General features: G+C 38.2%; 1 protein-coding gene across 3 annotated transcripts in view; it reads right to left on the reverse strand.

Annotated features, from left to right (window-relative positions):
* LOC107577496 (homeobox protein cut-like 1) overlaps positions 1 to 23989 on the reverse strand; it is a 126789-nt gene that overhangs the window by 79564 nt on the left and 23236 nt on the right. For all 3 annotated transcript variants that reach the window (XM_016263581.1, XM_016263573.1, XM_016263567.1), the window contains exon 2: positions 12633 to 12743. In XM_016263581.1, coding sequence (XP_016119067.1) covers positions 12633 to 12743 — 111 coding nt within the window. The remainder of the gene's footprint in view (positions 1 to 12632; positions 12744 to 23989) is intronic.

Raw genomic sequence — 23989 nt, forward strand, 5'->3', positions numbered from 1 at the left:
AGACCTGAAACTGGTGCGTCAGATAAAGGAGACATGCAAAATGTGCAGTGTTGGGGTGCCTCCAGGACCAGGGTTGGGAACCACTGTTGTAATGAGAGGCATTATCAAAACAGCTGTCAGCAAATTAGAAGTTTTAAAGGCCTTGGTAAAGCTCGCTGGTTGCTTAAAAATGAATTAAGATAGCCATCAATATTGGTGTTGTAATTTTACAGTTTTATAGTACTGTAGAAATTATTATCATTATTATTTTTATTATTATTATTATCATCATATTGATATGCAACCACCAAAGTTTTGGCCAAACTTTGCAGCCCTACAAACAAGCACAGCACTGAATTGTACAACAAATTGTTTCTTTTTGAAGAAGAGAGTCTATGTTACCCTGTAAAGGAGAAAATGAGTAATTAAACGAGATTGTTAGCTTGTAACGTAAGCAGACTGTATCTATTTGAAGAGGCGAGCCTGTGTTCATTTTTCAATGAGAGACTGTGTTAGCCTGTAAATGAGAAACTGCATTAGCTTGCAATAGAGACACTGTGTTAACATGTAAAGAATAGACTGTGCTGTTTGTAAAGGAGATACTGTGTATGTTTTGAGGAGGAGAAACAGTGTGTGCTTGAAAAATTGAGACTATGCCTGTATGTGGAGGTCAGCGCGCCCCACTGTAGCAGAGGGAGCGCACAGAGCATAAACACATTAACGTCACTGTGCTGCTGTACGCTCGGCTGCATTCACAGACTCTGACTCATCAGGGCTGGAATGGGAAACAGAGGACACTGGCAAGGGGGAGGCCCAGTGCAGTCACACACTAGCAACTGCCATACACTTGCAGACACATCATTCGTATTCTGGTATTTAAACAAAACTGTGTCAAAAACACATTCCCACGACTGCAATTCAGAAAATAAACGATCATCTGGAAAGCATCTGAGAAGGCTAAAACCTGAGAGTCTATGTCATGTAGTCCTGCGTGACATTAGAGGTTTACTAGCTGGTTTTACGTCCCGTTACAACCATCACACTTTACACAGTCTTTCATTAGGGGGAGCTGTAAACGTCAACAGCCATTACCTCATCTCCGAGAGCAGAGTCACATGGCCGGCATGACATCAGGCAATGCTCCATACTGAAACACACACACACACACACACACACACACACAAACTTACACTTTCGCCTGCCCATTTCTCTCTTACTATAAACAAGGTTTCTGCAGGTGCAAGCGGTCCAGTGGAAATTTCAGTCCCGGTTCGCCCATCGACAGAAACAATATTATCATACACAATAATGGGTTTTCTGTGTTCAGCAAAGCACAGATTCCATTACAGCTAAAAGCGACCAGTGATGCTGTTGAGTCATGCCCGTTAAGCACTATAAATACAGACCTGCTCTGTGCTAATGGTCTGTAGCCTTGGCACCTCCAACCGGAGGTGGCAGATGGAGTGACGGGCAGAGACCCGGGCACAGGGCAGGGCAGGTGAAGGAACGGGGCGGCCGCGTCCATACATCCGAGCTCACTTTCAGCATTGTCACTCAGCACTGGTGAAAATATGGCAGCCACACCCGAATAAAGAGATGACAGGAATGATTGTCGCATTAGTCAGGTGGCCCTGACTGTGGGTGCTTAAAATATCCCGTGCAAACTGCTAAAATAAGTGTACGATTTAATGGGCCTTGGAAAGAAGAACACGCCAGATCTCATGTCACACCCAGAGTTTAAGGACTGTTGAAAGGATGCTGTGCATGTGTGTGCACATTTACCTTAAAGAAAATAAAAACTTGCTTAAAATGTATTCACCCTCAGGCCATGCAAGATGTGGATGAGTTTGTTTCTTTATAGGAAAAGATTTGCAGAAATTTAGAATTACATGAATTGCTCAATGTATCCTTCTGCAGTGAATGGGTGCCGTCAGAATGAGATCCTAAACAGCTGATAAAAACATCACAATAATCCACAAGTAGTCCACACGACTCCAGTCCAAAAATCCAAGTCAAACCCCTCCAACATATTTGTTTAGAACTGTTTTGGATTGCTTTTGCTTGGTAGCGGTGCTTGATCTGTGCATATTTCTCTCCTGATTCAGATGAAACAGAAATATTATGGATAGAGGACTTATTTTAGCCGGAAGCAACAGTTTGAAGTTAAAAATCTTGATGATGGATTTGCTTCTTACAAATATGCAGCTTTTCATTTCACAAGATGTTAATTGATAGACTTCATTTATCAGCTGTTTAGACTCATACTGATGGCAACCATTCAATGTTCATGTGATGTCATGCTAAATTTCTCCAAGTCTGTTCTGATAAATAAACAAACTCATTTATATCTTGGATGGCACGAGTGTGAGTAAATGTTCAGCAAATTAAATTTTTTGTGTGAACTACTTCTTTAAGGACTGTTGAAACGACACTGTGCAGGTGTGTGTGTGTGTGTGTTTGTGCATGCGCATTTACTTTAAGAATCGGTAACCCAAGTCAGACAAAGACCTCTGAGGTACATTAATCAGTAAAAGTAGGTCTCTGTTAGGACATCTAACACTGGGGACCAGGTGATTGAGACTGGGGCCCTTCAGAGGACGGGCTTCCGGAGGTTACCATGAGCCGCGGTGCTGAAAAGCACAGGACAGGCAAGCCCAGTGTTGAAAAGCAGTAAGTGGAACTAGGGTTAATGGTGTCTGTGCATGTGTGCATGCCTGCCTTTGTGCTTTTACACACGAAGAGCGTCCGTACGAGTGTGTAGAGCATATACGTTTAAGTGTGCATGTTTCAGCGTGCATCCGAGTGCGTCTGACAGCACAGCCATTTGCTCGAGAATGATGGAGCACAGCCTGGAATCTGATCATGCTCCCAAGGCCGGTACACTGCCCACCCAAGGAGATGAAGATGAGTGTGTGGGTTATCGGGTGCTTGCAGACACTAAAACCCACAAACAAACACATATACACATTCACTGCCACAATAAAATGTTGTTTAGGTAGCCTAAGGTTGCGTAAAAACCCCAAACAAAGAGTATAAGTGTTCTTTTGACACTAAACAATAACGCAAGTGTATGTATTCGCTTTCGAAGAATATACGTATTCTTTTTCATTCTACAAACAATAGTAGTAGATGTTTTCTTTGTATTTAAGCACAAAGAACTTAAGCATTCACGTTATGTGAACAATATATAAAGGATCTTTCATAAACAAACACTGACTGTATTGATTTATACTCAGCTGAGAAGTAAGAATCATATGATAATTAAAAAAAAAAAAAAGGAAAATGACATGATAACTGACAATTTTAATCTAGTTTTTTTTTATCAAACATCACAAAATGACATTGTTAAAAGAAAGCGGATGGAGAAAAAGGCTTAAGGCAATGTGTGTGTCAAACTAATTTAAGATTTTTTGCATTCAGTGACTTAATTAATGTAATAAAAACAGACAGGGACATTTTTTTCCATATATTTCCAGGCTCCCATCCGAGATCTTCCTAGTTTTAGGGGCATTATGGGATTTAAAGGGATAGTTCACATAAAAATGAATCTTTTCGTTCCAAACCTTATGACTTTCACAAAAGAATAATAAATATAATGGAAGTCAGTTGGATTCAGTGCTGTTATGGATCCCAATGACACTTACATGGGCAAGAACAGATCTTCAAAATATATTTTGTGTTCTTCAGAAGAAAGACAGGTTTGAAACGACATGAGGGTGAGTGAATGATCAAAGAAGTTTTATTTTTGGGTGGACTGTCCCTTTAAGGCTTGATTTCTGACCGCAGGACTGTGAATTGCAGGATCGCTGGGGGTTGCAAAGGCTCGGCTAACGTGACCAATCTGTTGTCGGCTAGGCCGCTTCGAGAAGACAGATTACTCTTCTCCAGGCAGCTCAGGGACAGACGAACCCCCAGAACTCCAGAGGGAGGGTTCCCATTCCGGCTCCTATTCCCATTCCTTGTCCCATTCCTGTCGGCTCTAATGACCCAGTGCAATTTCTCAGCACAAAGGGATTCTAAACAAGGTGGGAAAATTATATTCAGCCCTAGTCGTGCATCTTCCTACAGACTCAGAGGCCGGGTGTCAGGTTAAGGTACTCGCAACATGCTCAATGATGCATTCTGATGGGAAAATAAATTAATTCTTATGACGTAATTTTTTTATATTTCATATCTGTAATAAAGTCACCAGGTGGGCGATGATAAATTAGGCTGCACATGAACACTAAATATTATAAAACTATGAAGGAATCAGCATTTGTTTTAAAAACTAACAATCAAGTACAACCAACAGTGATCAAAGAGAATTTAAACTGGACTCGCTTTGAAATGTGGGGCAGCGTGACTCATAAACATGGACACAGTAGTCAGAATATCCAAAGGCATAACACTCAGCAAAGTCCAGTGGTGACTAGTATCAGACAGGAAGCTCTGAGGAACAGCCAATCAAGTCAGCTGAGAGAGACAGGAAGTGGCACACAGTCAAGCCCCATCAGTTCCACTCCAGTCTCGATCCCGCTTTGGCGGAGCAGATGGATCAAATCCTACAGGCACAAATACAATGAACCAGTACATTAAACAAGTGCTCTCAACCTCAGAAAAATGAACACAAGGAGGGGGAGGGGCGAGAAATGAAATATATATTAAAAAAATCTGAGGTACTGTTTTTTTTTACTCGACTTTCCTTCAATTGACAGCTCTACTAACCTGTCAGGAGGAGATGTATAGGCACTAATGCAAAAACCCCACCATGAACCCGAAGGCTATGCAGAAAGACAGATCTCTCCCACACAAGCCTTTAGTAGGTCAGCTCCTCTTCAAGGATACCATGTAAAAGCAAATCACCTCTGACAAAACACAGAAGAACTTTGAACATTTTTTTTTTGAAAATGCAGGATGTTATCACACTCAAACATATATCAAACAAACATATTCAAAGGCTAGACATAAATGAGCCAATAAAACTGCACAAGGTCCATTATGAATGTTATGGCACTATATATACACACTATCATTCAAAAGTCTGGGGTCAGTAAGATATTTTAATGTTTTTGAAAGAAGTCTTTTATGCTAACCACAGAATTTATCTGATGAAAAATACAGTAAAAATAGTAATATTGTGAAACACTACTAGAATTTTAAAAATCTGTTTACTATATTTAAACATTTTAAAACGTAGTTTATTCTTGTGATTGCTAAGCTGAATTTTCAGCATCTCAGTCATTAGTGTCACATGATACTTCAGAAATCAAGAAACTTTTATTATTATCATTGCTGAAAACACTGTGCTGCTTACTATTTTTGTGGATACCATGTTATCTGGATTCTCTGATTAATAGAAAGTTAAAAAAACTGCATATATTTGAATTATAAATGTCTTTACTGGCACTTTTGACTAATGTAATGCATCCTTCCTGTATATAATTATTCATTTCTTTTCTTTTCTTTGTTTAATCTAAAATAACAATAAAATGCCTTTCGTACGTATTTTAATTTAATATAAATATAAAATATTTTACATAAACATCTAAAACAAAAATAAAATAAATTATCATTCTTACATTGCTGTTTCAGCCATGTTGCAATTCCAGTTTCTGAAAATAGCAACCAAGTTTCAAATTAGAGCTGAACGATTAATTGCATTTGCGATAATATCGCGATATGAAAAATGTAGATTTTTCAATCACAGAGGCTGCGATTACACGGTCACGTGACGAGAGTCAAGAGGTGTGTTCGACTTGAAGATCAGATCGGTGTATGGCATCAAAGTACGGCGAGAGAAAGCATAAGGAGACGTCCACGCTCTCTTATAGCTCTCACAGTACTTTGATGACACACACCCATCGGTCTAAGCAGCGCTGCTTCAAGTCGAGCGCGGGCCATCAGCAGAAAAAGAAAATAAATAAGTAAACAGCCAAAGGACGTAACTTAGAATGGGAGATGGATCGATTTGTGAAAGCGAAGAGAAAGGCAGGTGCACAGACGAGGCATATCTTGCTCTCGGCTTCACTCACCGTGTCTATACCAGACGCTACAGTTGTGCGTCCTGCCGCAACAGCTCTACACTGGATGCGATAAAGAGACCGTTGCAAATCATTTTAACGTTGTGTCAGTACGTCATAAATAGAACAAGGCATCAGTTTAATGTTGGGTTTTATCGCGCCCCGCTGCATCCAGTGTCCACAGCGTCACTGATTATAATGGGTTCTACTGTATTTTGCCGCTCGCGTCCGGTGTAGACACAGTGTTTAATGTCGTTGGTGAGGAGGAAAGCCTGTGTGTCCTATGCCTTAGCGGACAGCAAGAAACCCACAAAAAATAACTAAATAACAGAGAGAGAATAATAATAAGTTATTCTCTCTATGCTATTTTTCAATGTTTCAAGTGATGCAGGTGTTTTTTTCCCTGTAGGTTTTTTAAATAAAAAAAATATTAATTTTTCATAATGTTTAGTGAAATTATTTGGTAGTCTGAGGGGGGCGCAACCAAAAAAGTTTGAGTACCACTGGTCTAAAGTTAACAGACAGTGTTTAAAAAGTGCAGTGCATATGTTTATTACAGTGACTGTGAATTACCTAAAGTAGTGTGGTAAAGCAACAGATTTGTTTTTATATTTCTGCAATCTACTTTAGTTTGTGTGATTTGTTACTGACTTTCATATTAATGTTTACACCAGGCTTATTTGTCAGTGCTTTATGTTGTCATAATTATTACATGCTTACAAGGTTGGAAGTTCAACAAATCAGTCAATATACTGTGATTGTAGTTGTTAAATAAAAATGTCATTCATATCAATTCATGCATCACCTAATTTCATCGTAACATATAGGCCTGGCTTACAGAAAAGAACATTTATGTTTAATCTATCTATTAGTGTGTTGGTCATACTATACATTGATTTATAGCTTGTCTTTGTTGAATAATACAGAACATAAAGAGCTTTAAAAAAATAATTGCATATTAAATCGCAATATTGGTAAAAAAATCGCAATTATATTATTTTCCAAAATCGTTCAGCCCTATTTCAAATATACACAAAATATTGAGAGAGCATGATTAAACATGACTGAAACCCTGAATAAGATCTGTTGATCTAAGTAGACTAAACATGTGCAAACCTCCCACAGGAAAATTCTCAGCGGTTGCTCTTTCATAGCTCAAGAGACAATGAAAATCTCAGTTTTGTATATGTCATAACTATCAAGTATTGTTATTTAAGTATCCACTGTGAATATTTCTATGAGACATAAAAAACAAATGAGGAAACAGTGATGAGAATCGTTTGAGCTCATATTGAAATCTTGCCCATCCCAGAGTTGATATTGTTAAGATATTCTGAAAGTATAGTAGAGACACATGCTAGATTACTGGGGTCTTTTTCTCAAGAAAAAAAAAATCAGGCAAAAAGTGTCCTCATTTAATCTCACTGCAGCCTAGAAAAAAACAATTGACATATATAAAGAAACATGATTTGTGATTTTTCTTTCCTACAGGCTGTGATATCATTTCATTGGTCACGTATGAATATAGTGAACGGCTCGGGTCTACAAACCGGATATGTCGACCCCAGACCTCAATGGATTGTGCCTCCACAGCCCCATGTGCCTCCATTACAGTGTCAACATCAAAGGCATTTTTCAGTGTGCTAGTCACACAATGCTCTCTCGCTCTCTCTCACTACCACTACACACAGAAATACACTGTAACAAATTCAGTCCTTGGTAAATACCCTAACGTCGTGTTACCAATGGGACGGCTATAATTAACAGTGTAAGACGCCAGTCTGCCAGCGTGGGCGGCGTGCCAGTGGATCAGCCCTAATTACTGTATTCATTTTGTCAGGACCATTCAGTTCACAGCTCTCTCTGACCAGCCCTGGCAGCCAATGAAATCTCTGGACACTAACATCACAACGTCCAGAGGCCAACCAGCCGTCCCCTTTAAGGCAACATCAAAGCCAGTGAAGGAGCAAAAATCAAAATGGCTGACACACACACACACACACACAACAATCATAACTGCAAAAAAAGAAAAAAAGAAAGGACTCTTTTCTTCGACTGACTTAATGTTCTTTGTAGTGCGCTTTGATGCTGAGAATCAGCAAAAGAAACATCAGTAAACATGTAGGCAATTATGATCAAAATATAGTACAAAAACAGGACAAAAAACCTTTTTACTAGATCATCACAAGAATGTAAAAATGAGCTCTTTCAATTCATGAGTTGAACTGAATTGGCCACAACACAGGAAGCTAAACTGGAAAGGTAGGACATTTATTTTAGACATTTTACAAAAACTTTTTTGCATGAATTTCAATATATATTTATTATTATTAAATAAATAAATAAAAATTTAACAATTAAAAGTAGGCTACATATTTAAAAAATCCATGGGTGTTCTTTTAAACTGATTATTAATACAATTTAATGTTTAACATCTTAGGTGTTTTGTCTCATTTCATTCAAAACCAAATTATTCAAAAGTTACAGCAGTCATATGAATTTCTTTGAATTTTATTTCATTTCGATTCAAATTTCTTAAATTCAAATTACAATTCAGCATCCTGCATCAACTCCGATTCAAACTGGAATTAAAAAATCTCAATTTAGTTCTAAATGGCACACAAGGCTGTTTGTGATTTAAACATCAAACAAAGTCAGTCTATGCAATCAAAATTTACCATATTTTATTAATAAACATTTCTGATCTTAGGAACTTTTCATCGCTGAACAAAGTAAAAAAAGTTTTCGTCTTTTAGTGCGACTTTCCTTCTCATCTGAAGTTGCCAAACTTTTTACATTTTCAACCCCTATCCTCCAATCACCTGCCATATAAAGACCTAATCAATCTAATCAAATTATTATATAGAAAATAAAATCCCAATATACATACGAATATTGTTTAACTTAAAAAAAGCCACATTACGGATATAAAATGGGTTGCGAGCCCCCTTCCTGTTCACTTTAAAGAGTGTACATAAAGAGCAGGTATATTAGCACTGTGTGGTTTATTCACCATCAAACGCTCAGCGTAAACTTTAAATGCACTTATGGTGTTTGCATGTGGTGCAACACTAAGCGAAAATGCAAAAAAATTAGATTTTTATCAATGGTGTCTAATGGATAAACTCAAAATATCTGAGCTAGAGGGGAGGGAATGCACATGACCTTATGAAAATATTTCCATCACGCAGGCAGCTCTGAATATAATTTCAGCACAGACACACAGGTCTCTTTCAGTCTCCATCACATCCTATTTAAAACTCCATCTAAATAATGAGCATGCAAAAGCTAAACGAAAATAGGGCCAAATGTGGTGGTTGTTTGGGTTAAATATTTATGCGTTCGAAAAAAAGACAAAATGAAGTGATCTGTGGCAAATTTAACGGCTGCTTAGGATTATTTATTTCACAGGTGCATGGCGAAGAAAACACAGACGTTACGTAATCGGTTGGAAAATAACGGGTCATCCTAACAAATCCCTATCTGTCACATTGACATCACATAGCGGACAATAAACTTTTCAACCTGCATCCTGAGGCGAAGCAGAACCATGAAGGAGCTACATAAATAACTAGTCAATAACAATTAAACAACAACAGCGCCACGTTAGTGGACTGAAAATGGAAACGGATATGAGACAGAGACAGAGAAACAAAAATGGCAATTCATCTGTCCAAATATATTATACAGACAAGGTCTGAAAACTTTAAAGGGACAATTCATCCAAACATGAAAATTATGTCATTATTTCCTCATGTCTTTCCAAACTTGTGTGATTTCCTTTTTTCAGTTGAGCACAAAAGAAGAAATTTTAAATAACATACTGGTCACTCTTTTCTGTGCATTTACAATGAATAGAGACTAGAGCTTTTAAACTCACAAAAAAAGCACATAAAAGCACCATAAAGTATCAAAAAAGGAAAAAAGAACAAAAAATCCAATTCATTTCAGCCTGTTTCTCACATTAAGGAGTCATGTGGCCTCAAAAGAGTTTGCACACAAGTAGTTTTGGACTACATTTATTTTGCTTTAATGGTCCTTTTTGTCATTCTGTAGCTTTAAAACCCCAGTCTTCATTTACTTATTTATATTAAAAATATGGATTTTATGATATTCAGCAAGAATATCCTCATTTTCTGAAACATTAAATTCCTTAAGGAACAAAAACAAAATTATATTAAAATGATGCACAATTCATTTTTAATGACACACTCAGTGTATATATATACTTGGCAAAATACAAAATATTGTATTATTGATATGATCAAATCAATTTATTAAACAAATAAAATGTCAAAAAATGTCACACATCAATAAATTAAATATAATAAAGTAATTTTGGACTGTTTTTAAGAAATTTTTAATGGTGCTTTTTTGTCATTTTGAAGCTTAATTATACTTAAAAACTGGAAAGAATATTCAAATTCACCTTTTTCTGAAAGTATCGTTTTAGAAGAAATTTAGTTGCAACAATCAAATGACAGAATTTTTCTCTTTTTTTTGGTCCTTTAGCTAGTGGAACTTGATGCAAATGTATAAGTAAATTAAGCACAAACACCCCAAATTAGCATAAAAACTGCTGATACCACAAAATCCATTGGGGTTAGATTACGGCTTGCCCTGTGTCTGAAGGAATGGTACAGTAAGGTAGCCATGGCACATTAATTCCACATCCAGCAGCCCAGCCATTAAGGTAAATTTCCAGCTTCCCTCATATAATTTCCACCTCTCTGACTGAGGCCCTTGATGTCTTGCACCTTGAGTACCGGGCAGAAAAGCACTCGGATGGACTTTTTCTTTTTCTTTAACAGGGTTCACAGAATCTCCGAAAGCGTGGCCTCCCAGCCAAAACCCCCAGCACGATTAATTTAGTAACGGGTTATTAAGCTCAGACATAAATTGCAGCCCTGGACATTTTAAATGGAAAAGGGGGACTGATTTATTGAGGCTCCGGAGACAAAACAGGTTTTTTATTTTCCATTTATTCATCTGCACTCTCTGGGAGTGGTAACTCGCGAGGAATTCACGAAACGAGAGGCAGGAAAGAGGGAGCAAGAGGGAAGAGGGCAGAAGGCGACGGCAACCGTGATCAAAGATATCGCTGGCCGGAGCACCGCGGTGCCCTTGAGTTCTCCACACTTCAGATGGGTTGGCAGAGACTTCTCAAAACCAAACACAGCGAGGAATTATACGGATTTGCCGTTTGGAGGATTGCAGGCACCTGTCTGAAATCTTCACAAAAACACTCTTATGCTGATAAGGATATTATTAATCAAAGACTAAAAGAAAAGCCCAAGGTTATTTTGAACTGTAGATGTCTTCTGACAGCTGTCTGATGTCTCTTTCTCTTACTTCTTTGCCTTGATTCCTAAATCCTGCACTGTTCTTACCCATTATCCAGACTAACATTAACTTCAGCACGATACTAAATTAACAGCCTCAGGAAACTGAACAAATAGACAATTCAGTAATTCAAAATTAATTTCCATTTCTTTAACATGTTAACACATTATTTAAAAAAAAATAATAATAATATTAAAGTGTTGGATGACACATGTAGCATATAGAATCTAGTATGAGATTTGTATAAAATACTGTATGTTTATATTATAAAACTACATTATATATTGTATTATTACTATTGGTATTAATTATTATTATTTTATTAAATCGGTTGAAATTTCTAAAATAAAATTAATAAATAATAATATTAAAAAATATATTAATAAAATGTAAATATATATAAATATAAATAATATAAAAATATTTCCATATTTTATACTAAATTCGGCTATATAAAAACACAGATTACTATGCTTTTGTTAAACATTTTACCTGGATTTGATTTACAAATAAATTTCAGAATGAAAGAGTCAAATCAATAAATGTGTTAAACATGTCATGCATCAATATGCGAGCGAAAACTACCACTCCATGTGATTTAAGATTTAGAGTCTGTAAATACTATAGGACAAAAACAGAGACTATAAACATTATCATATCCACATTAAAAGTAATCTGTTTCTAAACAGAACAAACATCAGATAACCATCCTGATCCAATGGTCGCAATGTTCTCCTACTGTCAAGACGAGTTTGTTTCAGAACTCTATCAGATCAGAGACGGTTTTCAGTAAATAAAGAATCACTGATCCTTACGGTCTTGCTAACATGCAGCTTCAGTTTTTCCCCTGGAACATGACCTCACAGACAACCCTATGGTCTGGACACGACCGTCCGCTGCTATTCATGCAGACCAAGTATTCCCTAAATGGATAAACGATAATATCCTCTGGTTTCTCTGCTACTGACCTCTCTTACAAGGCCATGCCGAGCTTCAGACAAGTGCAGAATCCGAAAAATAATCTAACGGCGCGGCCATGCTCTAGAACTCAAGTGGAACAATAGTAATAACAAGAACACAACTCTACAGGGTACACATTTAAAGTCCTGTAAGCAGTCAAAATGGAGGCAGAATGCATGCAGAAGAATATCAACTGATATGAAATGCTAAAACATGGTGCTTCACAGGTACCTGGGAGACCAGGATGTGCCGGTCCAGACATATGACAATTAGGTGCTCAAATTCCCCTTCGCTCCACAACCTTTGAGCTTCCTATCATTCGGAAAATAATTTCTCGCTTTTGCTCACCTCTGGAGTATTCTTCTTGAACTCGCGGCTTTGGTCGATGAGTTTTTTCCTGGACTGCTCACTTTCATCCTGTCTGTTGGCCAGGGCTGCGGCGGTGGCATCCAGTTCTTTCTGTGGACAGATAAGGGAAACGATTCACATGAGGTTCCAGAGTAACTGTTTTGGTAAATAAATTACATGACATCAGTAAGTCATTAAAAATGTGCCCAAATATAAACCTTGGCTTTACAGAACTGGCAATAATTTCAGTTTTCGGATTATCAGAACAGAACTCTTCCATGTGACAATCAGATTTTAAAGATAAAAAATTATTTTCCTATAATTTAATCATGCCAACTTTGTTCCAAACAACCACTGAAAAGCACTGAAAGATCACTGAAAAGAACCAGTTGATCCAATTCACAATACAGACTGAATCATTTTGCAAGTTGGATTCAAAATGTCAACTTTAGAACCTATTCATGAATGATTTGAGTTTGAATTGTGAATCAGAAACAAACCATTTCTTTCAATTATGAAGTTCTGAAAAGAAGTTGATTTGATTCAGTGAGTTGGATTCAAAATGTCAGCTTAAAAACAGGTAAGTTTAAGCAATGAATTGTGAATCAAATCAACTGATTCACTGATAAGAAGCAGTTGATTCAATTTACAATTTGAGCTTAAAGTGTCAGTGAGTTAGATTCAAAAGGTCACTTTAATAATCGATTCGTGAATGAATAGCTCAGTTTAAATTGAGAAACAAAACAAGTGACGATTCACAATTTGAACCAAATGTGTCAGTAAATTGGTTTCAAAAATCAACATAGGAACCAATTTGTGAATGAACTGCTCAGTCTTAATTGTGGAACAAATCAACTAATTCATGGTAAAGAACCAATTGATTCAATTCACAATTTGGACTAAACTATTCATTGCGTCAAATGTCAACTTAAGAACTGATTCATAAATTAATCATTCTGTCTGAATTATGAACTAGATAAACTGATTCACAATTACTAATTGGCACCGCTCTATGAAGAGGTTCGGCAACAACTTTCTGTTGTACACAGTCATCGCCCTCAGACCGGTCACATTCGCCAAATTCGAAAGCTGTAAAAACAATACGACAGAACCTTCTCGCCAAACATCACGTCTATTTCGCATGAAACACGTGTTTTACAAGGTGTGAGAATACTGCTCGGTATGCACCTGCAGGCATACTGTGGCTATAAACCTCCTGCTCCAACTAACCAATCAGATTCCCTGGAAAGTTGCGACAGGCACACCGCGATTGGCCGCCTCATCCATCAGTCACCTACAGCGCGCTGCTGTCCCACCCCTGATGGGCCTCATGAAAAGTCAGCAGTCTGCGGTCCCTGCCGTCCCACTCCTCTCCTCTCAACAGCAGGGAGCTGAGCTAAAGAATATCGTCTGACATCTGGAAGCCAGATGCTAGGAACAAATCAACTTAATTAGGCTGGAACTCTGTGCGCCAGACTCCCCAAACCTCCAACACAACAACTGGGGGGCTGAGTCACCACAGTCTCGCCCCAGTTTTACTCTCCTCTGTTATTATCACCTCCTCCTTCCACATAGGAAGACACATGGCTCCGCAAAGCACTCCGACGGAACGTCGTTCGGCTAGTCTGGCAAGGTAAAAGCATGAGGGCTGATCTCCAGGGACAAATCTGGTTTTAAAATACCATCCCTAGAGACGGGAGTGGATCATTGGTTTCTGGGTGAATGGGACAAGTTTTAGATAAAAACGTCATGCTATGTAAGTGGGCTATGGTTCTGGTCTTCCTAAACGGCTTGTTATTAATATAAGTGGTGAGACCGTGACAGAAATAAACTGTGACATAATGCATTTACTCTAACAATGCACTGACATGACATGTACGTAATGTACGTGAGCACTATTAAAGGTAGCCTATATACATTACCTTTACATAATCATGATATATATATATATATATACATACTTGTCTTACACCATAATGTGATTTTTAAGGTCATGCAGCCAAAATTACAGGAAATATGAATCATAATACAGGAAAGGTTGCACTTTTAACTTAGGAAACCATATGTGAATGAATCATTTTAAACTGTGAACCAGATCAAGGTGTTCAATGAAAAGAATCTGTTCATTCGATTCACAATTTCAACTAAACGACTGACTTGGATTCAAAATGTTAACTTCTGAAATGATTGTTAATGCCATTTTTAAGGTCATGGGAGTTAAAATAACAGGAAATATGAATCATAATACACCAAAAATTGCACTTTCAATTTAGGAATGCATCTGTGAATAAATCATTCTGAAATGTGAACCAGATTAAGGGCTCATTGAAAAGAATCTGTTCATTCGATTCACAATTTAAACTAAACGAAAATGTCAACTTCTGAAATGATTTTTGAATGTAATCATGATATATATTCTTGTCTTACACTATTATGTGATTTTTTTTAGGTTGTGCAGCCAGGATTTTAGCAAGTATTAATCATAATACAGCAAAGGCTGTGCTTTCATAGCTTAAGAAGGTACTTCAATGAAGTATCAACTTCATCTCAGATGTTTTTCCTAAAGGTCCATTGAAAAAAAATGTTTTAAGGTTGAGCAACCAAAATAAATTAGCAAATATAAATCATAATATATAATAAAGGTTGTACATTCAAAGCTCAGGAAGAACTTCAATGAAGTACCAAGTCTCAGATGCTTGTTTCTCCTCAAATTCTTTTGTGCAAATCTAAAATTAATGTGCAAATAATAGAGCAGTTTATTTGGTTTTGGAAGAATCATACAAATATTTAAATTTATACTGAGATCTTTGTTACTGGGCACAGTTTGAGACGGTCTCACTTGAAACTCAAAAGGAGACACAACTGAGTTCACTAGGGTCTTTTCTTCTCAGAGACTTAATAAAAACTCTCCATTTAATCTTGCTGCCGTCAAAGAGAAAGGTTTGAGATAATAAAGAGCATGATTTTTCTTTCTATTGGTATCAATAGTGCTAATGCCCCCTGGGGTATTCCATCCAGCCCCCCTGGTGTAGTTCAAGGAAGCCCTGTAGCCCTCCAATGAGAGTAAAGGACCAAATTGTTCCCCATAATAGCTTTATAATTTTCCTAATGGAAGAATTCTGCTGGCTCAGGCGGCGGTGCTTGTCTTAGTTAATTTGTTCGGTAGTAAACGCTGATGGAACAGATTACAGGGCTCCCCAGAGAGCCAGGCCCTGCCAGATACTATCAGCTGCATATGCAGTAGGGAAACGTCAGCGAGGCCTCTCTCTCTCTCTCTCTCTCTCTCTCCCTCTCCCCGTATAGCTGCTGTTTTTTCTTCCCTCATTCTCTCATAATCTTTCTCACAGGCCATTACATTTCCTCCCCTCTCTCTCTCTGTATAACTGCCAGTGTCGCTGTGCCACAGAGCACCTGAGCACTCAAGAAGGTCAACAGCTCAGAAGTATTCAGGAACAGATAAAAACAAAGCAAGACTCTAACACAGGTGAGAGGGGACGACACACACTTCTGCCGTGGGAGCTGTACTGTAACTAAAAATGGTGGATATAATTCTGAACAAATGGGTTTATAATTCTTCTGTTAGCAGGAAAAGCTGGTTAAGTGAACAAAAATTAAAACAATAATAATTATAATAATTTTAGATCACATTCCTGGTCATATTGGCCGTGATTTGTCAGTGCACATTATTCCATATTTAATAACCATCAAACTATAATAACTTGCTCTGTCTCTAAAATAATGTTTCAGTTTGGATGACATCACCAAGACCTCTTATTTTTTTTAACCCTATTCTTCCAACCTGGTTCCATTCTGGTACGTAACAGCCCCTTTTCACGATTAAGTGCATTCGCAATTGAAATTAAGTCTGGTCCGATTTTTTTCTTCTGTTTCTTAGTGTTGCAGGATATATGAAAATAAAATCAACATCACAATATTCTCAAATCGTGCATGCTGTGATTTAATTAAATAATTATAATCACTGCAGGTTTCAGAGTGAAGCGCTTCACTGTTTATTTACTTTTAACCGTGCTAAGACTCTAAAACACTTTATCATGAGCTGCTTGAGTGTAAATGAACACAGTGCTGCTCTTCACTCTAAAACCCCGCAGTGCATATATTTGAAGAGTTTGGTTCCAAACGCTATAAATCTATTTTGATTAATTTGAAGAAAGTGGCAAGATGAAAAACTCAAATCCAGATTTTGATTTTCAAAGATTTATTATAAAATTATATAATTTTTTTCCCAAAATGCAATAAATCCATGACACGTTTTTGTTTTTTTTCCAAAATGCAATAAATCCATTGAATCAATATTAAAGTTATTTTTCATATTGAACCTGTTGAAAATACACAACATAGTAAGTTGATCCACATATGACAGCCTCTGAACTTGGTCAATACTAAAAATACATTCAATCAGTCATCACTCCCAAAATGAATTCAACGGGTCATCTTGTTAATGCTATAAATGAATTACAACAATAAAAGAAAATGTCATCATGAACATACATGAACAACAATATCACATTAAACCACAGAAATTCCAAAATGACATTTCCTTTACATTCAACTTCCAAAAGTGCATTCATCTTTGCCATGTTACATTCATTTAGTTGACTAGTGCTATAGCCTACGCTGTATTAACAAAAACATTAATGGCATAAATAAAAACACTTACACTGACAAGCTACGCAATATCGCGTTCATAATCGAATACGACTCATCTGCGATTATGAACGCGATATTGCAGTGATCTACGGCTCTGTGTATTAAATGTCGCTGATGGAGATTTACTATTCACAGAACTGGCTTTACTGACGAGATGCGCATGACAATCACATGCGATTTATCGTGCAGCCCTAAGTTTGTTTGTTGATCACAAAGTACAAAGTAGATGAGGAAAACTAGGATGCCGGGTGTATTCAAAGCGCCGCCATTACTGTCTAGAGTGCGTGTAATGGTGCGCTGTGATTGGCCAGACACAATACTGACCAGTACTGACCATTGACCAGATACAATACTGATTTTGGCGGAAACTAAATTTTTTTTAAAATGCCGTTTATCACGTTTTGGAACCAAAATCTGCATTTATTTGCCAGTAAACTCCCAAAATAAAATTTTGATGGTTTAGCATTTGAAAATGAAGCACTTAGGATGGAATTATTAACAGTGTAATTTTACAGTTGCTCTATACATTTTTAAATTAAATATTAATTTTTTATTTTACATTATAATAGTACTACTACAATATAGTACTTATTTAAATGTTTGTATTTAATAATGACAATAAATTCGATTTTATTACAAATAAATATATTAAATGGGTCAAAAACAAGTTGGTTCTTGTAAAGAGTAAAACCAAGTGTGAACACCAAAGAGTCTTCAGAGTGAAAAGTGATTTTTCAACTTTTTTTTCACTATTATACTGTACAATATACAATGTAAACAGTGTTAGTTTTTCCCAATATCATGCCCAATATCATCACACTACAGAAGTACATTGCAAATACGCGTCAGAACATGCACACTAACAAACAGATGACGTCAACAGTTTTAAACTCTTTAAAGTCAAAACAAAAGAGACGACCTCTTCACTGTCATTAAAAAAATAAAAAAATAAAACACAAACAAAAAAAGTTTGTCCAGTGTACTTGAGTAACCTGAACAGATTTTACAGTTTGAGTTTTTTATAGCTTGTCCTTTAATTATTTGGTCTAAAAAAAGGTGACCTGATTTCTGAAGGGTATGACTTTATACTTAAGTGAAAAAAACAATAAAGGCAAGTGCGTGTATGTGTGCGTTTTGAAAGGCACCAACGCCTGCCATTAGCACAGATAGAGCTAATCTATTTTTATGCCGGCACAGCCGTTAAGCCCTTTATCAAAGTCTTTGCTATTGCTGCTACCATTTATAACAAACCTGCTTTGTGTGAGCAACTAATCTCAACGCTGACCTGCGGCTTTGAGCTCTGACTGTGTACGCTGTAATTGGGTCTGTTAAACACCTATGCCAAAGATTTGGCAGCAGAAGTGTGAACTTAACCTTGTCACGTCCCGAAAAGAGATCCCTCAACATTGTGTTCAAGTTTGCGACCTCTAAAGCCTGAATAATGCATTTGACCCCTTAACTGATGCTCTGGAGTAAAAGGCCAGAGTAAAAGGAAGGGCGAAGTGCCATGGATATGTGACTTTACCCACAAAGTGAAGAAGCATATCAACATTGTTTTCACATAAATGCGTTAATGTGCCCTCACACCTGAAGTGCCCGTCCAGTGAGCGACGAATTAATTGCTCCTCAGGGAGAACGAAAGAACAGCATCAGAGGGAAACTCGACCCTATGAAATCAACTTAAAGTTTTGTTAATAAAACTAACATTTACCAGATAATATCTATTTTAAATATACATATACATTTTATAGACTGACTAGCTGAGTAGCAAAATATGGCTCATAGCTGCAATGTATCTGAATCGACTGGATATTTAAAACAAAATATGATACATCCCACACAAACTTCCTGTTTTAATTGGAAATACATTAGTACAAGAAAGAAACCTGTGCTTATGTACTTTCACTACACAAGAGTTTGGTGTTAGTAGAGCTAAGCTAACTAAAAGTGGCAACACTACTAACTTTAAAGTCTTAGAAGTGCGAAAGCTTATTTCGCACATTTGCCATAATTCACTGATCAAATAAACTATTCAAATAATCAAAATAATGATTCAGTGATTCATATTAAAGGGGTCAAATCATTACCCTGACACAGAAATAAAACTTTTTTTCATTAAATGATTCATGATAACTTAAGTTTTTATTCCAAAAGCTCCACAAAGAAAATGATCCACGTGGTTTAAATGTTAAACAAATTTTGTTAAACGAAATGAAATCTGAAGCCAAATATTATCCAAACAGCATAAATAAAGAAGGTTAAATATTTCTTAGGCTCATTTTTTAAGCAATTTTTGAACAGACAGGATGTACGATGGCACCAACGGTGATGGCTGCCTCCGTGGCATGCTCCGCAGATGTTTTTATGTTTTTGTTAGTTTGTCCTGTCTTTAGTTATATCCCTGCAATCAGTTTCACCAGAGACAAATTGCTGGACATTCGGAAGTACACACCACCCGATATTTCACCGGTTTTCGACTATTCGGATGTTTTGCTGGACATTGTTGTCGGGGGAATAGCTGCGCTGATCAATCGCTTCAGGACGCGCAGACGGGGGAAGCGAGGCGGCGCGCTCGTGAAGCTCAGACAGCGCGGATTCAGAACGCCGTTGCCTAGCATCCATCTGTGGAACCTCCGCCCTCTACCCAACAAAACGGACGAACTTTTTCTGCTCTCCCGGACAAATAAGGATTTTTCAAACTCTGCTGCTCTGTGTTTCATGGAAACCTGGCTGAAAGACGCCATTCCGGACAGCGCGTTGAGTCTGCCGGGCTTTCAGCTGTTCAGAGCAGATTGCGACGCAGAATCAACGGGGAAATCGCGCGGGGGCGGGACATGCTTTTATATCAATGAGAGGTGGTGTACAGATGTAACTGTGTTAAAGAAGATGTGCTGTTCAGATCTAGAAGTGATCTTCATTAACTGCAAGCCGTTCTATTCGCCACGGGAGTTTTGCTCGTTCATTCTCGTGAGTGTCTACATTCCTCCGCAAGCACACGTGAGCTCGGCATTACAACAACTCGCTGATCTGATCACAGACACAAAACAACAACACCCGCACTCTGTTTTAATCATTCTCGGGGACTTTAATAAAGCAAATCTCTCCCGTGAACTGCCAAAATACAGACAGCACATCACATGTCCCACCAGAGACAGTAATATATTGGATCACTGTTACACCACAATAAAGACTGCATATCACTCTGTCCCACGAGCAGCTTTGGGACTCTCTGATCACTGTTTGGTTTATCTTATACCGACCTACAGGCAGAAACTGAAATCAGCTAAACCTGTATTAAGGACTGTAAAAAGATGGACTAATGAAGCAGAGCAGGATTTACAAGCTTGTTTTGACCTCACTGATTGGAGCGTCTTTGAAGCTGCTGCCACCAATCTGGACGAGCTCACAGAGACTGTAACATCTTATATCAGTTTCTGTGAAGACATGTGCATTCCTACCAGGGCTCATTTAACTTACAACAATGACAAACCATGGTTCACTGCAAAACTCAGACAGCTCCGTCAGGCCAAAGAAGATGCTTACAGGAAGGGGGATAATGTCTTGTATAAACAGGCTAAATACACACTGGAAAAGGAGATCAGAGTGGCAAAGAGGAATTATTCTGAAAAAATAAGGACTCAGTTCACTTCCAGCGACTCGGCATCAGTGTGGAAAAGTCTAAAAGAAATCACCAATTACAAGACACCATCCCCCAGCACTGCAGAGAATCAACACCTGGCAGACGATCTGAAAAGACACCCCACACCCGCCCTGAACACCTCTCCACACAACCATTCACACCTCCAGCAACCCCCCTCTCCCCCACACCTGCAATTCAGATCAGCGAAGAAGAGGTGCGCCAGGTCTTCCGGAAGCAGAAAAGGAAGAAAGCACCAGGCCCAGACTGTGTTACACCAGTCTGTCTGAAATCCTGTGCTGACCAGCTGGCCCCCATCTTCACACAGATCTTCAACAGATCACTGGAGCTGTGCGAAGTCCCTTCATGCTTCAAACGCTCCACCATCATCCCCGTCCCAAAGAAACCCAAAATTACTGGACTTAATGACTACAGACCTGTGGCTCTAACGTCTGTGGTCATGAAGTCTTTTGAAAGACTGGTGCTGGCCCACCTGAAGGACATCACTGGACCCTTGCTGGATCCTCTTCAGTTTGCCTACAGAGCAAACAGGTCTGTGGACGATGCAGTAAACATGGGACTGCATTATGTTCTGCAACATCTAGACAGACCAGGGACTTATGTGCACATACAATTGTTGATTTATATATTTTTATTCCTTATTTTTTTTTATATATTTTTTTTTATATATTTTTTTTTCTGTGTTTTTTGTTCTGTCACTGTCATTCTGTTACACTGTGGAAGCTTCTGTCATGAAAACAAATTCCTCGTATGTGTAAACATACCTGGCAATAAAGCTCATAAAGCTCATTCTGACAGAATTATAAAACAACTATAATTGCCTCTGCATTTACCTTTATAATGAATAATTGCCTTAACAGGTTATGTAATAAGAAAAAAAAATAAAATAAAGTTGATTTAACTGTTCTGACACAATTCGCACCCTGGATAAACAAACATTTACCAAAACACAAGCATTACGACATAGTCAGATCTGTTCAGTTCCTTCCTTGTTCTGCGTCTTGAATTACACACACTGTCTGAAAAAGTTCAACAATGACCTAATCGCACTGCAGGAACAATGCATTTGTGTCAGTAGTCTATGATACACTAAATCTTCCTGTCTCCGTTAGCTTAGATGGCTTAATTGCAAATCAAGGATTTGGCATGCCGTCAAGAACCACTATCAAACAGCAACAATCAGACAAAGACGTGCGAGTAATATCGTTGCGGGAGGTTGCGATAGTGCAGAAACTTCACACTGTGTCATGCGGTACCCAATCAAGACCACCGCGTTCACAGAGCTTTATAATGTGAGAGCCCACCCCTGGGAACACGCGCAAGCGCACGCACGATGCACTCGCATATGCACAATCTGTGAATAACAAGGGACCGTGGGGTTGCGTCTCATTAGATATGGACAAACTACAGACCAGACTTCATTTCCATCCAATTAAGAGATACTCAAAGCATTATGGGGGCTTGCTGATTATGATGCAGTACATTTGGGTCGTCTCAGTGCAACAATGTCCCAGTTGTTGACAGAAGAACACTCCCTTTCATACCAGCAGGGGAGGGCAGGAGTTTTTTGAGGCAGTTTAACAGACTGTACACGCATTACTAATTCCAACTTGTTTTGTAGGCTGGACATCAGGAGCAAGCGACTGCTTAAAAATGCTTCCTAGACAGCCTGACTCTCACTGACTATATCTGTCAGGACTGATTCGTCTCAACATTCGAGTGATCGTGCACTTGTTAACATGGGAACGTCTCTACATGTTTAAACTGAAATTGTTTGAAGGCTTCTCAGAGTCACACAATTGGGATTATGACTGACACACTATATATTCTCATTAGGATAGTATCTTTTTAAGAAACTCCGTTCTCACAGATCAGCATTATCTCGCGTCAGAGCGGACCAGTCGGTCCACAGGGCTCACGATATCAGCCGCTCCTACGGCTGTAATGTATCCAGGACCGGTTCACCATCTCACACGCCATGTTTGCTATAAACAGAGCTCTCAAGGGCTTACAGCGCAAGTTCATTAAAGCTGAGGAACAAGAACAAGCCCAGAGCTTATTCTTGCTTTCTTTCCCCTCTCATTTCTTTCATTCGTTCTTTCTATTAACCACCATCGTTCCGCCTTTGATTTATTATGCAACAAGATCAGCAATTTACTTCAGAGGCTTTCAGTCAGCACTGAAAGAATCGCGATCTGAGGGGGTCTGAGAGCACAAGTTGGTCCTGCTTGTCACAGTCGCACAGTACGCACTTTTAAAAAGAAAATCATCGATTTGTTATTGAGATAAGCGCAGCATGCCTTTACCTCAGAAACTTTTAGGTTTCCCCAAGCAAATACATGTCTGCCTCCTCCACTACTGATAACAGCATTCCTCAAATGCTGTATGGGTTTTAGAGAAAGTAATTAAAGCAATTATATCTCTGGTTGGGAGTGGAGGCAACGTCTGGGGAGTGGATCTCTGGTTGGGAGGGACGTGAACTGTTTCTCAAACAGTTAGACCGGCCCGAGAATGGATGACAAAGGACACACAGAGATCATCTTGTGTTTCTGGATAGCAGCCGAGTCAATATTTTCTGCCTTGAGTAAAGAAAAAACAATTACAAGCTCCACAAAAGTACACATCAGACTCAGTACTGCATGAAATGTCTATGAAACTTAATGAACAAGTTCATCTAGATTTTTCCTTTTGCTTATTTAAAATTATACACACACAACACACAACACACATACCAATTATCAAGAATGACAGACAGAAAAAGCTTAAAGAATTTTACATTGGTACATTTATTAGCATGCTGTGCTGCAGCAAAAAGTTGCTGTGTCAAAATGTTGTATGTTTAACAAGAGCTAACTGCCAATGGCTTATTTGCAGTGTGTGACAGTGAAAGGTCTCTGGGAAAAGTTTCAGCTTGAAAAAAATTCCATAGAATATGAAATGATGCACAGCGAGCAAAGCACCATGGGAAACATATCTGCCATTGTAGAACTTGTTATTGATTAGAATATAACTGAATTGAGTGTAACCTTTC

Source organism: Sinocyclocheilus grahami, unplaced genomic scaffold (genome assembly GCF_001515645.1).
Source record: "Sinocyclocheilus grahami isolate Dianchi unplaced genomic scaffold, SAMN03320097.WGS_v1.1 scaffold32.1, whole genome shotgun sequence".
NCBI lineage: Eukaryota > Metazoa > Chordata > Actinopteri > Cypriniformes > Cyprinidae > Sinocyclocheilus > Sinocyclocheilus grahami.